Genomic DNA, 12318 nt, shown 5'->3' with positions numbered 1-12318 from the left:
CCCGCAGCTACGCAGTCCCTGGGGCCTTTGGCCTGGGGACTCAACTCCATTCTTGGACTCTGTGTGGACACAGGCTTTTCCCTGGCCCCCTGTGTCAAATCTCAGTGTCTCTATTTCTTCTAAGGATGCCAGTCATTGGATTAAGGACTTATCCTATGTCTGGGATGATCTCACCTCAGGACCACTAATGACATCTTTAAAGACCCTGTTTCCAAAAATAATCACGGTCACAGACCCTGGGCTTAGGGCTTGTGTGTGCCTTTTTGGTGTGTGTAATTCACACTACTACAAGATGCTTGATTCCTCCTCCTCCTCCTCTTGCTCATCTTCCTCCTCCTCATCCTCTTCCTCTTCTTCCTCCTCCTCTTCATCCTCTTCCTCCTCCTCATCCTCTTCCTCCTCTTCCTCTTCTTCCTCCTCATCCTCTTCCTCCTCCCCCTCCTCCCCTCCTCCTCTTCTTCCTCCTCTTCCTCCTCTTCCTCCTTCTCTTCCTCCTCCTCCTCCTCCTCCTCTTCCTCCTCTTCATCCTCTTCCTCCTCCTCTTCCTCCTCCTCCTCTTCCTCCTCTTCCTCTTCTTCCTCTTCCTTCTTCTATGGCATCTATGATTGGGTCTTTCACTTTAGAATTTATTTCCTCTAAAATTGAACTTGTCCATTTTTTCTGTTCCTGGACATATATAAGGAAGGAATCTTCAAAAAACAAAAAAAACAAAACATTGAGGCCTCTTGGGTAATGACAAAGAAACACCAAGGCATAAAATATCAAATTGTGGTAAACATAACAAAATTATAGCAAACCACATGTTTCTTGTTAGTGACTCCTAACCAGCATTTTCCGAGTCTCACTCACAGTATCAGCTAGACATCACATTGGTTCCCGCCCTCTCATTCCTGTATTAAGACTGAGACTCACCAAACCTCCCTGCAAATACACCCTTCTTCCTGATGCTGCCTTCAGAAATAGCTGCTGCCTAGACTTATGATGAAGGCAGAATGAAGTGCACACAGTGGTCCTTCTGGAGCCCTCAGACTCCGACGTGCTCGACTTGATTCCGTTGAGCCTCCACACCAAGCGGGAAGCAGCCTCCCTTATGGATGAGGAGTCCCCCCTTGTGGCTTTTACGCACTCTTCCACGCCGAGCTAGCGAGGGTGAGGAGCCACAGGAGCGCTGCGTTCCCTGCTCTCCACGCCAAGCCGTCCGTCCCCTCACCTCGTTTCCAATTCAGCCTTCCACCAGCCTCGCAGTCGTTTCCTAGTTGAGGAAATGGGATGAGAGAGGTTAAGTGTTATGATTTGTCAAATATCACTCCTTCCCGGAAGTGGAAACCCAGATTCATCTGAGTCCAGTCCCCACATTTCGCTTCTTCACTGGGCCACTTTGTAAGTAAGCCAGCAGATAGGAACACACTTCATGACCATTTGGGACACCAAGAGGGTTGTCCGCTCCTGTAGTCATGACTACATTGTTATCTAGTGAGTGTTGCCCCCTTTGACCAATGAGACGCCCGAGGCTTACCCAACCCAAAGTGGGGTTTCTGTAGTTACTGGGTGGTAAGCGAGGGTCTCGCTCAGGCATGCCCAGCTGCAACCATGTACCTTTGCTGGTGACGAGAAACTTGCAGCCTGGAGCTGGAGGAGGTGGGGAGGGGGGACAGTGGCTTGAGAAGGAATAAGAACCAACCAAGGCAGTTTCCCAAATGGCAGACTGGTCACTGCTGTCTTGCTGCAGGGATGGAGAGGGCGCTGGGGTGCTCAGCTCACAGACCACGGGAGCAGGGTGAGAGCAGAGCAGGACTTGCAGAGAGGAGAGGATGGAGGCCGAAGACAGAGCATCCTGAGAAAGCATGCCAGCGAAGGCAAAAAGACAGGGCTGGAAAGGGGACAGCCCGCTGAGGGGAGGAGCCCTGTCCCTGAAGCCAGAACAGCCCTGGATCCAGAGGGGTGACAGATGAGGAGGAGCCCAGCAGCGGAGGGGATCAGGGAGGGATGGCGTGTGTCCAGGACACCTTTACACTGAAGCGGGAAGTGAAGGGCCTAGGGGCAAGTGGAAGCCCACACAGGGTGGGGTGGCTGGGCAGGATGGGGGGCCTTCCTCGAGAGCCCTCCAGAAGCCCAGCAAGGCCAGTCGCTGGACGATGTGGCTGTTGGGTTGGGCTTTGGCGACGATGATGCCCCGGGCTTTAATGAGGCAGGAGAGGAGCCTAGGGAGAGGGACCTCTGTACTGTGCCCACAGCCTTCTGACTTAACACTGCGGCTGTGCGTCATAGAATTTCACGTAGCATTTTTGCAAATGAGCTAAAAGTCAAGTCTCCAAAAGCAGCAGTGTTTATTTAATTTTAATTTTTTGTTTTACAAAATGTTTTATTTATTTTAAATAAAGTAAATAAATTTAATTTAAAGAAATAAAATTTATTTATTTCTATTGATACTGGGAATTGAACCCAGGGACAGTCTACCTGCAAGCTATAACCCCTGACCCTTTTTATTTATTTATTTATTCCTTTATTTACTTTGATATGGGGATATGGGGTTTGAACTCAGGGACATTCTACCTCCAAGCTACAACCCTTACCTTATTTATTTGTTTATTTATTTGTTTATTTATTTATTTTTGAAACAGGATCTTGCTAAGTTACTGAAAGTCTCACTAAATTGTTGAGGCTGTCCTCAGACCCGCAGTCTTCCTGTCTCAGCCTCCCGAGCACCAGAATTACAGGCGTGCACCACTGCGCCGGGAGCAAAGTTGATTTTAAAAGAGAACATCCATTTCCACCTGCACAGAAACACCTCAAAATGGGCATAGACTTAACAGAACACAAGTTTGTCAGTTATTTACCTCCATAATAACTTTTATCCCTCACCATCTATGTTAACCATCTCTACAATGTTGCCTTGGCAGTCTCTAAGCAAACACAAAGAATTCATGATCTTATTCAGCACCATGTGCCAAACCTGCCCAAATATATTTGTGCTTTGAAGAAACTACATAGGCTCCAGTAACAAGTGGCCGGCTGAGCAGCCACTGGCTCAGAGAAGAGGAAAACCAGGCTGATCCCCTCAAGCCTGCGCTGTATGGACATGCGGAGCACCTCGCTCTCCTGTGAGAGCCGGGCCTCCTTCTGGAGCAACCAAAGAGCAGAGTGCACTGGGGAATGATGTATAAGCAGGTGCTGAGGAGAGCCGAGTCAGGACGCTGAGGCTAGGGCACGTGTGAAACCACCATGCTTGACAGCACAACCAAGCCGGTAAAGATGCCACAGATCAGCCCCGGCCTCACCCCTTTCCAGCTCATCTTGTATTGGTGAGGAACAGAGGTGCTTTGTTGATTTTTTTTTAAAATAATGCCCAGTAATTAGCTCTGCGAGGTAAACCGCCCAAGAGCTCTCAAGGGCTCTCCTCTATCACCTGCTGGACCTCACCATGGTCAGGAAGGGAGCCCGGGCTGGACCGCGCTGGGAAGGGAAGCCCAGGCTGCGGCTCAGAAGCCAGGCCCACGAGACGACGTGCACTGACACCAGTTTCTTCCATCAAAATATGTAAGCAGCAAGGAAATATTTTATGCTTTTTGGCAATCCGCAGATCAGATAAAGGGGCCTCGCTCTACGACGAGGATGTGTAATCTGACGTGATTAGACAAGGCGCTGTAATACCAGAACATTCATAATTGAGACAAAGAAGAGTATTAATAACACTTTCCTAACACGGCAGTTAGCCATTTTATATTTTCTTTCTTTAATCTTAGTGTTTTTCAACAAATCATGGGATTTAATAGCGTGTTTTGGCAGATTAGAGGATTTATGGCCCAGATGTTTTTTGTTCTAAAAATGGATTAGGGTGTAAAGTTTGCTGGAATCCACAGAACATGTTGAGGCAAGCCGGTCATTTCATGTGTGATTAGTGCCTGCCTTCTGTCTAACAGTCCCTCCATCTGTCGCAATTCACCAATGGATCTGCTCAGATTTAGCCTCGTGTCACAAACAAGTCCCTTTTCTGGGCAATTTCATATTATAGATTCATTTTATGCCATTTTATGCCCCAGTTAAAAGATAGGGAGAAAGATGAAATATTAGCTTTCCTTTAGATATTTGCAAAAACCATTTTTCCCTTCAGTGTTTTACCCTAAGATCATGCAGCTTGCCATAAAAATGTGTAGAGAATAAATAAGTGACCAGTGTTACAATTAAGTTAAAATTACTTTGGCTCCGTGCCCCTGTCATTCTGTAAAAAGAAAAAGAAAAGTTGGTATTATTTTTCACTGACTATGGGTTGTGTAGCTACAAACAGGAACTGGCCGACGGACCATCTTTTTAAGTGTGAATTAAATGTGAGTATAGTTAACAATAGCCACATTTCTTATCAATTACAGGTGCGTGGTTGCACTCTGTGTGTGAAATTTAGCTTCTTAATGCTTACAAGATTGTATCCATAGGAAACCAGAGCCATCTGCAGTTTGTTTTGCCATCAATGGATTTAATACTCTTCTGCTAGTTGATAATGATTTGTTCTCTCTGTATATAGCAAACCTAATAGTCCTGCACACAAAGTCCTGATTCTGATTCTGTGAGAGACTCGAGAGCAGAGGGGTAGTTATCAATACACATACCTATTCTCTGCGCTAACATCCACATATCCTGCACATTAGAAAAAATTCAGCCAGGCACGGTGACGCATGCCTGTAATCCTAGTACTTGGGAAGCTGAGACAGGAAGATCTCAGGTTCAAACCCATTCTCAGCAATAGAGGGATTCTCAGTAACCTAGTGAGATTCTATTTCACAATTAAAAAATAAAAAGGGCTGGGGGTGTATCTCAGAGGTAGACCCCCGCCCAGGTTTAACCCTCAGGACCACACCAAAAAATAAAAGATAGGTTTCATTTTTTAATACCACAAAATACTGTGATAATTACTAAAAAAGATTCTATTTTAAACTTCTAAATATTTGGAAACAACCATATTTCATGTAAGCACGATGTGTTTGTCAGAGTTGTCGGCCAGCATGTTCGTGTATGACTCATTCATTCATTCACTCATTGTTAGATAAATTCCACGAAGAAATTATGACACGCCAGACACGGTGCCATTAGCCCAAACGGAAGAGCACTTTGGGGCGGGGCCAGCCTGTCTGCGCGTTGGTACATTTGACTGTCTCCTTTCTCAGGTTATTTGAACGACCACGACGCGGTCACCAAGGCCATCCAGGAAGCTCGGCAGATGAAGGAGCAGCTCCGGCGGGAACAGCAGGTGCTGGACGGCAAGGTGGCCGTGGTCAACAGCCTAGGTCTCAACAACTGCCGGGCGGAGAAGGTGAGTGGCTGGCGGGTGGCCAGCAGGCCCGGGGCGCCTGGTCAGCCCTGGACGCGTTCCTTCTTATCTCTTTGCCTTCACACTCCGAATGACGGTGTGCCTGCACCGACGGGCAAGCCCTCACACCGCTCCGCAGAAACCCCGAGGAGGGAGGGAGGAGCGGCAGCCCTCCGCGTCCACCTCCAGGGCTGACCCGAGGCGCGCATTAGGGTGAAGTGCCTTTGAAGCATCTGAGCCAGGGTGAAGTTTGCTTTGCAGAGATGCTTAACTTGTATTTGGGGATGAGCTGGCTTTGCAGACGCTGAATCTTCTTTAATCGCCGTAAGCCTGGATGATACCCAGGCACACATCCTGAGCATGTGGGTCTGAGCTTGTCGGGACGTTTCTCGCACGAAGCACCGTCAAGTGCCAGGCAACGGTGCAGCTGGAAACGGCTGCGTTCACGGGAAGTGTGTGTTGTAAAACTTGGACATCGCTTATTAGACTTGAAGTCGGTGAAAACTCTGAGAGAGAATAATTTCTAGTTGTTTTGATTAAAGATGCGTCATGTTTTATTCAGAAAAAGCACTAGGCAATCAGCTATAGCATGCTTAGAATGATGCACCCATTTGGTAATATTTGATATATTTTGAACAGAAAATTCAAAGTGACTCCCTTTATACAATCCTAGAGATATAATAGATAAGGGGAAAAAACTACCAGCTACTTCACAATCACTTGAAAGTTGGTGGTCATGGGAGGCATGTGAGGCAAACCCAGCTGCCCAGGGGAGCAGACCACCACTGCGGCGGCTTCCTGGTTCCCTGGTTGGTTTGAACTGGGCGCGGCGCTCACAGGCTGGCTGTGCGCGGTCAGGCCAGGTGGAGGGGCCCTGCAGGGCTGCCGCTTCCGCTGGTCCCAACGAGGGACAATGGAGGCTGGAGGAGCAGTCCCAGCCCTGAGTGCGGGGAGAGCGCAGGCTGGTGCGGCGAGGATAGGAGAGGGCTCTGGCCTCGGCTCTGAGCCAAGCCGAGCCTCAGCTCCGAGAAGCAAGGAGAGCAAGCATGATGGAGTTTATGTTCAAATATTTAAACACCCCCGAAAGGATGCTCAGGCAGAAGTCCTTTCTCTGCTCCCCGTGTAGAAATGAGCGTGAGGCCAGATGCTGATGCAGAGTGACTGGGGCACCCCTCCCCGCACGGGTAAATTGCGGTTATTTGTTAAGCGCATTGAATTCAGCTGTGCGTACGGCAGTTGGTTGCATTCGGCAAGCATCTGTACCCTTTTTTTCTAATCCTGCAAAGCAGAGACAACTCTACCTATCTCCCCCCTCTCCTCCCCGGTGCTGGCTGGGAATTGTCAAGTGACAGCCGACCAAATCCTTTTGGACAGGAAGCCTTCATCCCGAGTTCTATATACTTGCAAACAGGCCTTGTGGTTGGATCAGGGAGCCCACTGAAAGCACTTTGATGGTATGGAAATTCATCTTCATGAGGCGCGGGCCCCTGAGCAGCACGCTGTTTAGCTGTGGTTACAGATCAGTCATTCACATTGGAGGGCAATAATTGTGCTGACGGCTTGTAAGGAGTGAAGTGCGCACAATAATCCGGGCCCTCACCACGGCCCGAGAGCTAATCTGCTCGAACACAGATCAGCTGTCGCTGACGCGTGCCTCCGCGCCGGCTGCGGCGGCCACAACCGCCCGCGCGGCCTTCTGGTGGAGGAGCAGGAGCGGGGCCCTCTGTGCGCGCTTCACGCCGGCCTCGGCCTCGGCCTCGGCGAGGGGCCTCTGGCCGCTCCTGTCCCCCTTCGCTGCCCCTTCGGACTGTTTTGTGTCTCTGATGGGCTCCTCTGGTTTGGCTGGAAGAGGGAGCGTTGTCTTTGTTGAAAGCTATTGCCTCTTTGGCATTCCTTTCTCTTCCGTGGAGTTATAACAATCTCGTGTAAACAGATCTTTTTTATGGGGTGCATTGTAATTTCATATCAGATTGGGGTACAGTGTGTTCAGAGCCTCCCCACCGGGTGCCCCTCTCACCTCGCCCCGCGCGTCTCTGAGGCTGGCATAGCAGGTCTGTAAGGTCCCAGCTTGTTCCTGCAGTGAGTTCTTTGCCTTCGGCCCTCCCCTTCCCTAAGCCCCGGGCCATCCCCTGCAGTCTCTGCTCACACGTCTGATGTTACCCTTCGTTCTCAATGTCTCTCTGGCCCCCACATGTAACAGAGACACACGTGTCTGGGTTCTCTGGGACTGGCTGTCCTCAGTCTACTGCTCCCGAGCGCCCGGCTTTCCCAAGTGGTGGATTGTGCGCTCTTTGAAGCCATGCTTGCCGAAACCTGCTGGCCACGGAGGACGTCTAAATCTGCTAGAAGGTTCTTTCCCACACACGTGTTCAGCACACATGTTCAGTGGGCTCAAGTGAAATCTTAAGCTCTTGTTTTTTAAATGAAGATCGTAATTTATGAAAATGAAGCGGGCCTGTTAGTGTGACAGCCCACCGCAGGGGCTGGGCCAGCTCAGCCCCACATTACCCTGAGCAGAGCATCGGGCCAGGGGTGGCCAGCATGCCTAAGCAGGCGCGGCTGCGGCTGGCAGCGGCCTTTGGCTGCCCGATCAGCTGGAGTGTCATTTCTTGAAGGGCATCTGTATCTGTGAACCTATGGCAGTGAGGTAGTGTCCCATTCACATGTGTCCCTCTTAGTGAGTAAGCAATCAGCATCGGCACCTGAGTATCGGAGGCGGTGCCGTGCTCCAGGAGTGAGTGTGGTTTTCACCAGACAGTAGACCCGCCTCCTACCACCTGATGGCCGCATGTGAGCTCCTCCCCCAGGCCCGGGCGCGCCCCTTTGTGTGGCATGGCCGTTGTCTCTCTGGGGTGACCGGTGGATCCGTGCTCCCTCACAGAGAGCACATGACTGCAAACTCGCTGCTATTTTCCTAATATTTTTTTAAAAATATTTTTATGACCACTCAGCTTTATCTATGGCTGCTACATACGTAGATCAGTAACTGGATGGAAATTTTGTTTCATGTTCTTGACAAAAGACGTATACAAAATACGTGATGAACTCCTTTTCTAATTTACACGGCCATTTTCTCATATCACTCAAGTCCCCGAAGAAGGACTTTTTCTATCAAAAAAACTCATAACTACCTAGGCCATAAAGTATGTGATACGGAAAAGGTGGGGGCGGGCAGAAAGGAAGAGAAAGGAAGCCAAAGGAGGAAAGGGGAAAGACAAGAACCCAGCCTGGTGCTTGTATCGTCTAAAAGATGCTAGGCCTCCTGACCGGAGGTCCTGTAGTAGAGATCTGTTTCCCTGGGTACACAGACCTTAGAAACAGTAACTTTTCTTCACATCTCAAAAAGTCAATGTGCTTGTCCCAACTGGAAGGTCTTAATTCTGAAAAGCTGTAATTGGACAGTGAAAACAATTAGAGGTGTGAAGCCGGGGACAAATGTGCTGCCAGTGCTCTGTACCAAAACATCATGGAAGTCATTTTTACCGAGACACATTTTAATTGAAGACTTCTCAAAGATTTTTCTCTTCTTCCCTTTTCTTGGAAATGTTTCAACAAACCCCAGAACTGTGCATGTCAGGTTTCTTGGAAACTCTGGTACACAGTGTGATTTATAATTGTCATCTCTGGTTAATTATAGACTGATTGTATATTCGAATAATGTTATCTCGTATCACACAGCTCTGTTACAGATAGCTCCATAAAATTAATCTCAGTGTGAAGAAATAAGGGCTCAGGTAGGAAGGAGCAGGAAAGAAGTCGTGCGTTTGTTTGGTTTAAAACACACTTTGCTTCATTAACACCCGAATGGCCTTGAGTTTGGCCACACAATTAACTGCCTAGTGGGTGCTCGGCCTTGTGTGGAAGGTACCTGTCCCCAGCAGGAGGACATAGAAACTTAATTTTTGTGGCCTGATCCTCCCAGGCAGTGTGACTGCAGTAGACGCGGTGGAGCGCCGAGGTGAGGAGAAGAGCAGAAGTGTCCTGGCCTCTCTGCCCTTCCAGACATAGCTACAGAAGAAGACCCTGGCCAGGCTCAGGTGTCTGCTGGAAGCGTGTGTCAGAACGCGGGCTCCGCAGCTTGAAGGGTCCGCATGTGATTCCCACCGCCTGTGGCCTTCAGGAGCAGGAGTCTGGGGCTCTGGGGCTCCGTAGCAGAAGGCTCCCTGTGACTCTCGTGGGTTTCCTCGTTGTTATGACAGCACTGCTGCGCATGCCTGAGGCCCTCCCACCTCCAGGCCGAGGTGTGGCCTCCTCAGGAAGGAGGGCTGGGCTAACCTCAGCCTTCCTCATGGAAAGGTTTCCTCGTGGGCTCCACAGGCAGCCCCCTGGCCGGAACTGGGCCACATGCGCGTCTTCAAGGAAATTCCCTGCAAAGGCCAAAAGGCCACTGTAGATCGGCCATGACTCATTCTCTGCAACTGAGTTTGAGGACGTATCTTCCCTGAGATGGGGTAAAAGGTGATATTAGCAGGAAGAAAAGAAGGAGCAGAGAGGCCGTTGGTAGGAAAAGGCCGTAGGCAGCAGAGCCAGGCAACAGGATGAAGCCAGTCAGAGACCGCTTTCAGCACCTGTGTTGGTGGGCTCCATCTTTGCTGTCCTTCTCCTCTCCTGCCCCCACGTCCAGGGCCTTATACCTTGTCTGCGGTTCACAGGAGTGAAAGGGCGTGCAGCCGTGCCCACAGGAAAGCGTGCTCGGTGGCAGGTTTGGTCTGAGTGTCTTTACACAGGCTCTGTGCTGAGGACCAACTTCTGTCTCTTCTTCTTTTAAACAGATGTCACTCATGAAAGTAACCATGCAATATAGGCATGCACTTCTTTTTTTGTGTTTATGGTACTGGGGATGGAGCCCAGGAGCATTCTACCTCCGAGCTACACCCCCAGGCCTATATTTTATTCTTTATTTTGAAACAGGGTCTCACTGAGTTACAAAGGGCCTCACTATGTAGCTGGGGCTGTCCGTGAACCGTGATCCTTCTGTCTCAGCCTCCCAAGTACTGGGATTACAAGCGTGCACCATCACGCCCGGCTCGTATGCACATATTTCTTAAGATGGGAATTTATTCACCGAACATTAAATACTTGCCTACAGTGTACCTGGAACAGAGACATGTATGCATGTATGAGGAAGTCACTCACAATTACAAATAACTGCTGGGAAAGTGTCTTTCTTTCAAGGCTGAGGGAAAATTCCTGGCACATTTCTCTAAAAAGGTGCAAATTTGGTGAAGAGCATGTGTGTTTGAAATAACAATCAGCTCAGTAGTGGCACCAGCCCCTGCTCTGCCGCAGGCCGGTCATTTTCTGCTAAGAAGCCCTGCCCGGCCATGCAGGCTGGCTAGCAAGCAAGGCCGACTCCATCACCGTGGCCCAGACTTTGCCCATGATAACCTCCTCTCTTCGGCCACCGCAACCCTCCTTTTCCCTCTAACACAGTGCCCAACACGAAAGACAGGGACCAATGTTGACTTAATGTGGATTTTTAATAATGAAAAAGAGTATGTGGTTCCCAGTGTTCATCACGAATGGCAGTGAGTATGTCAGATGGCAGCCCTGTAATAATTTTACATCCATCATTCCTGCCCTGAGCCTCGTGGCCTCTGACGGATGAGGCCGGCGCGGTTAACTCTTCAGAGCCTGACGCAGGCCCGGGAGGAACTTTGATTCAGGAAAGCCGGCTGAAGGGCGAGGGTCCGGCCCCTCCTAGTCACTGGGCCATGTTTCACCAAGGACATCTGGTGACCTTCAGAAATGTGATTTTCAGCTAAAATGAATTAAGAAAAATCAGAATAGAATTATATCAAGGGTTGATTAAACTATTTTTTTTTCTTTTTTGCATTACTGGGGATTGAACTCAGGGGCATTCTACCTCCGAGCTACACCCCCTGAGCTATTTTTTATTTATTATTCTGAAACAGGTTCTCGCTAATTTGAAGAGGGCTTCACTAAGTAGCTGAGGCTGGCTGCAAACCTGTGATCCTCCTGTCTCAGCCTCCCAAGTACTGGGATGACAAGCATGCACCACCAGGCCCAGGTGAAACTTTATTTTTTTAAGGAGTATAAATTTGCATTTGGTAGTCATAGTAGGCACATACACACATTTTTGATACTTGTTTTTTTTTGGGGGGGTGGTGGTACTGGAGTTCCTGGGAACCCTACCTCTGGGCTACACTCCCAGACCTATTTTATACTTTTTTATTTGGAAACAGGGTCTCTTAAACAAGCACAGCTGGCTTCGAACCTGCATGATCCTCCTGTCTCCGCCTCCCAAGCACGGGGATTACAAGTGTGCGCCACCACGCCCGGCCATTTTTGATACTTTTATGGGTGCATTATAGTCTCACATCACAGGGCAGCTCACAGTGACAGTGGCCTGCTGCACCTGGCAGGCTTTCCCAGGCTCCCTCTCCCCTCCCTCCCACGCAGGGCTTGAGATGGACATTGGTATTCTTACACGTGTACACCTGCCCATGGAGGCGATTCCCTCACTGACGCTCCCCTAGCCCACCTCCCTGGCCCCACAGTAGCTGCAGTACCTCTGGTATCCCAACCATTCCCTAGCTTGCAAATATTAGAGAAAACATAGGACCCTTCACTCTCTGTGGCTGGCTAATCTCACTGAGCAAAATGTTCTCCAGGTCTATTAATTTTCCTGCAAAGAACACAGTTCTGTTTTTCTTTATTGCTGAGTAGAACCCCATTGTGTGTCTGTCCCATAATTTTGTAATCCATCCATCTGTTGATGGACACCTACGATGGTTCCATAATTTGCTGGGCAACTTTAGAAAGGCGGTAAGTAAATGAGGTGTGGTGCTGTACACCTGTAATATCAGTATCTAGGAGGCTGAGACAGGAGGACCACAGGTTTCAGGCCAGCCACAACCACTTAGCAAGGCCCTCAGCAGCTTAATGAGACACTGCGCTTGTAATCCCAGCGCTTGGGAGACAGAGACAGGAGGATCCCACAGGTTTGAAGCCAGCCTCAGCTACTTAGTGAGGCTCTCAGCAACTTAGAGAGA

The 12318-nt window shown here is 49.4% G+C and overlaps 1 protein-coding gene across 1 annotated transcript in view; it reads left to right on the top strand.

Annotated features, from left to right (window-relative positions):
* Positions 1-12318, top strand: part of SOX5 (SRY-box transcription factor 5) — a gene marked incomplete at both ends in the record, with an annotated part of 374117 nt that overhangs the window by 340867 nt on the left and 20932 nt on the right. The window contains 1 exon segment of the mRNA XM_080706224.1: positions 5160-5305. Coding sequence (XP_080562350.1) covers positions 5160-5305 — 146 coding nt within the window.

This window comes from Muscardinus avellanarius, assembly GCF_963383645.1.
Source record: "Muscardinus avellanarius genome assembly, chromosome: 11".
NCBI lineage: Eukaryota > Metazoa > Chordata > Mammalia > Rodentia > Gliridae > Muscardinus > Muscardinus avellanarius.
Note: the sequence above shows the minus strand (reverse complement) of the source record. Positions and strands in the feature narration are given on the sequence as shown.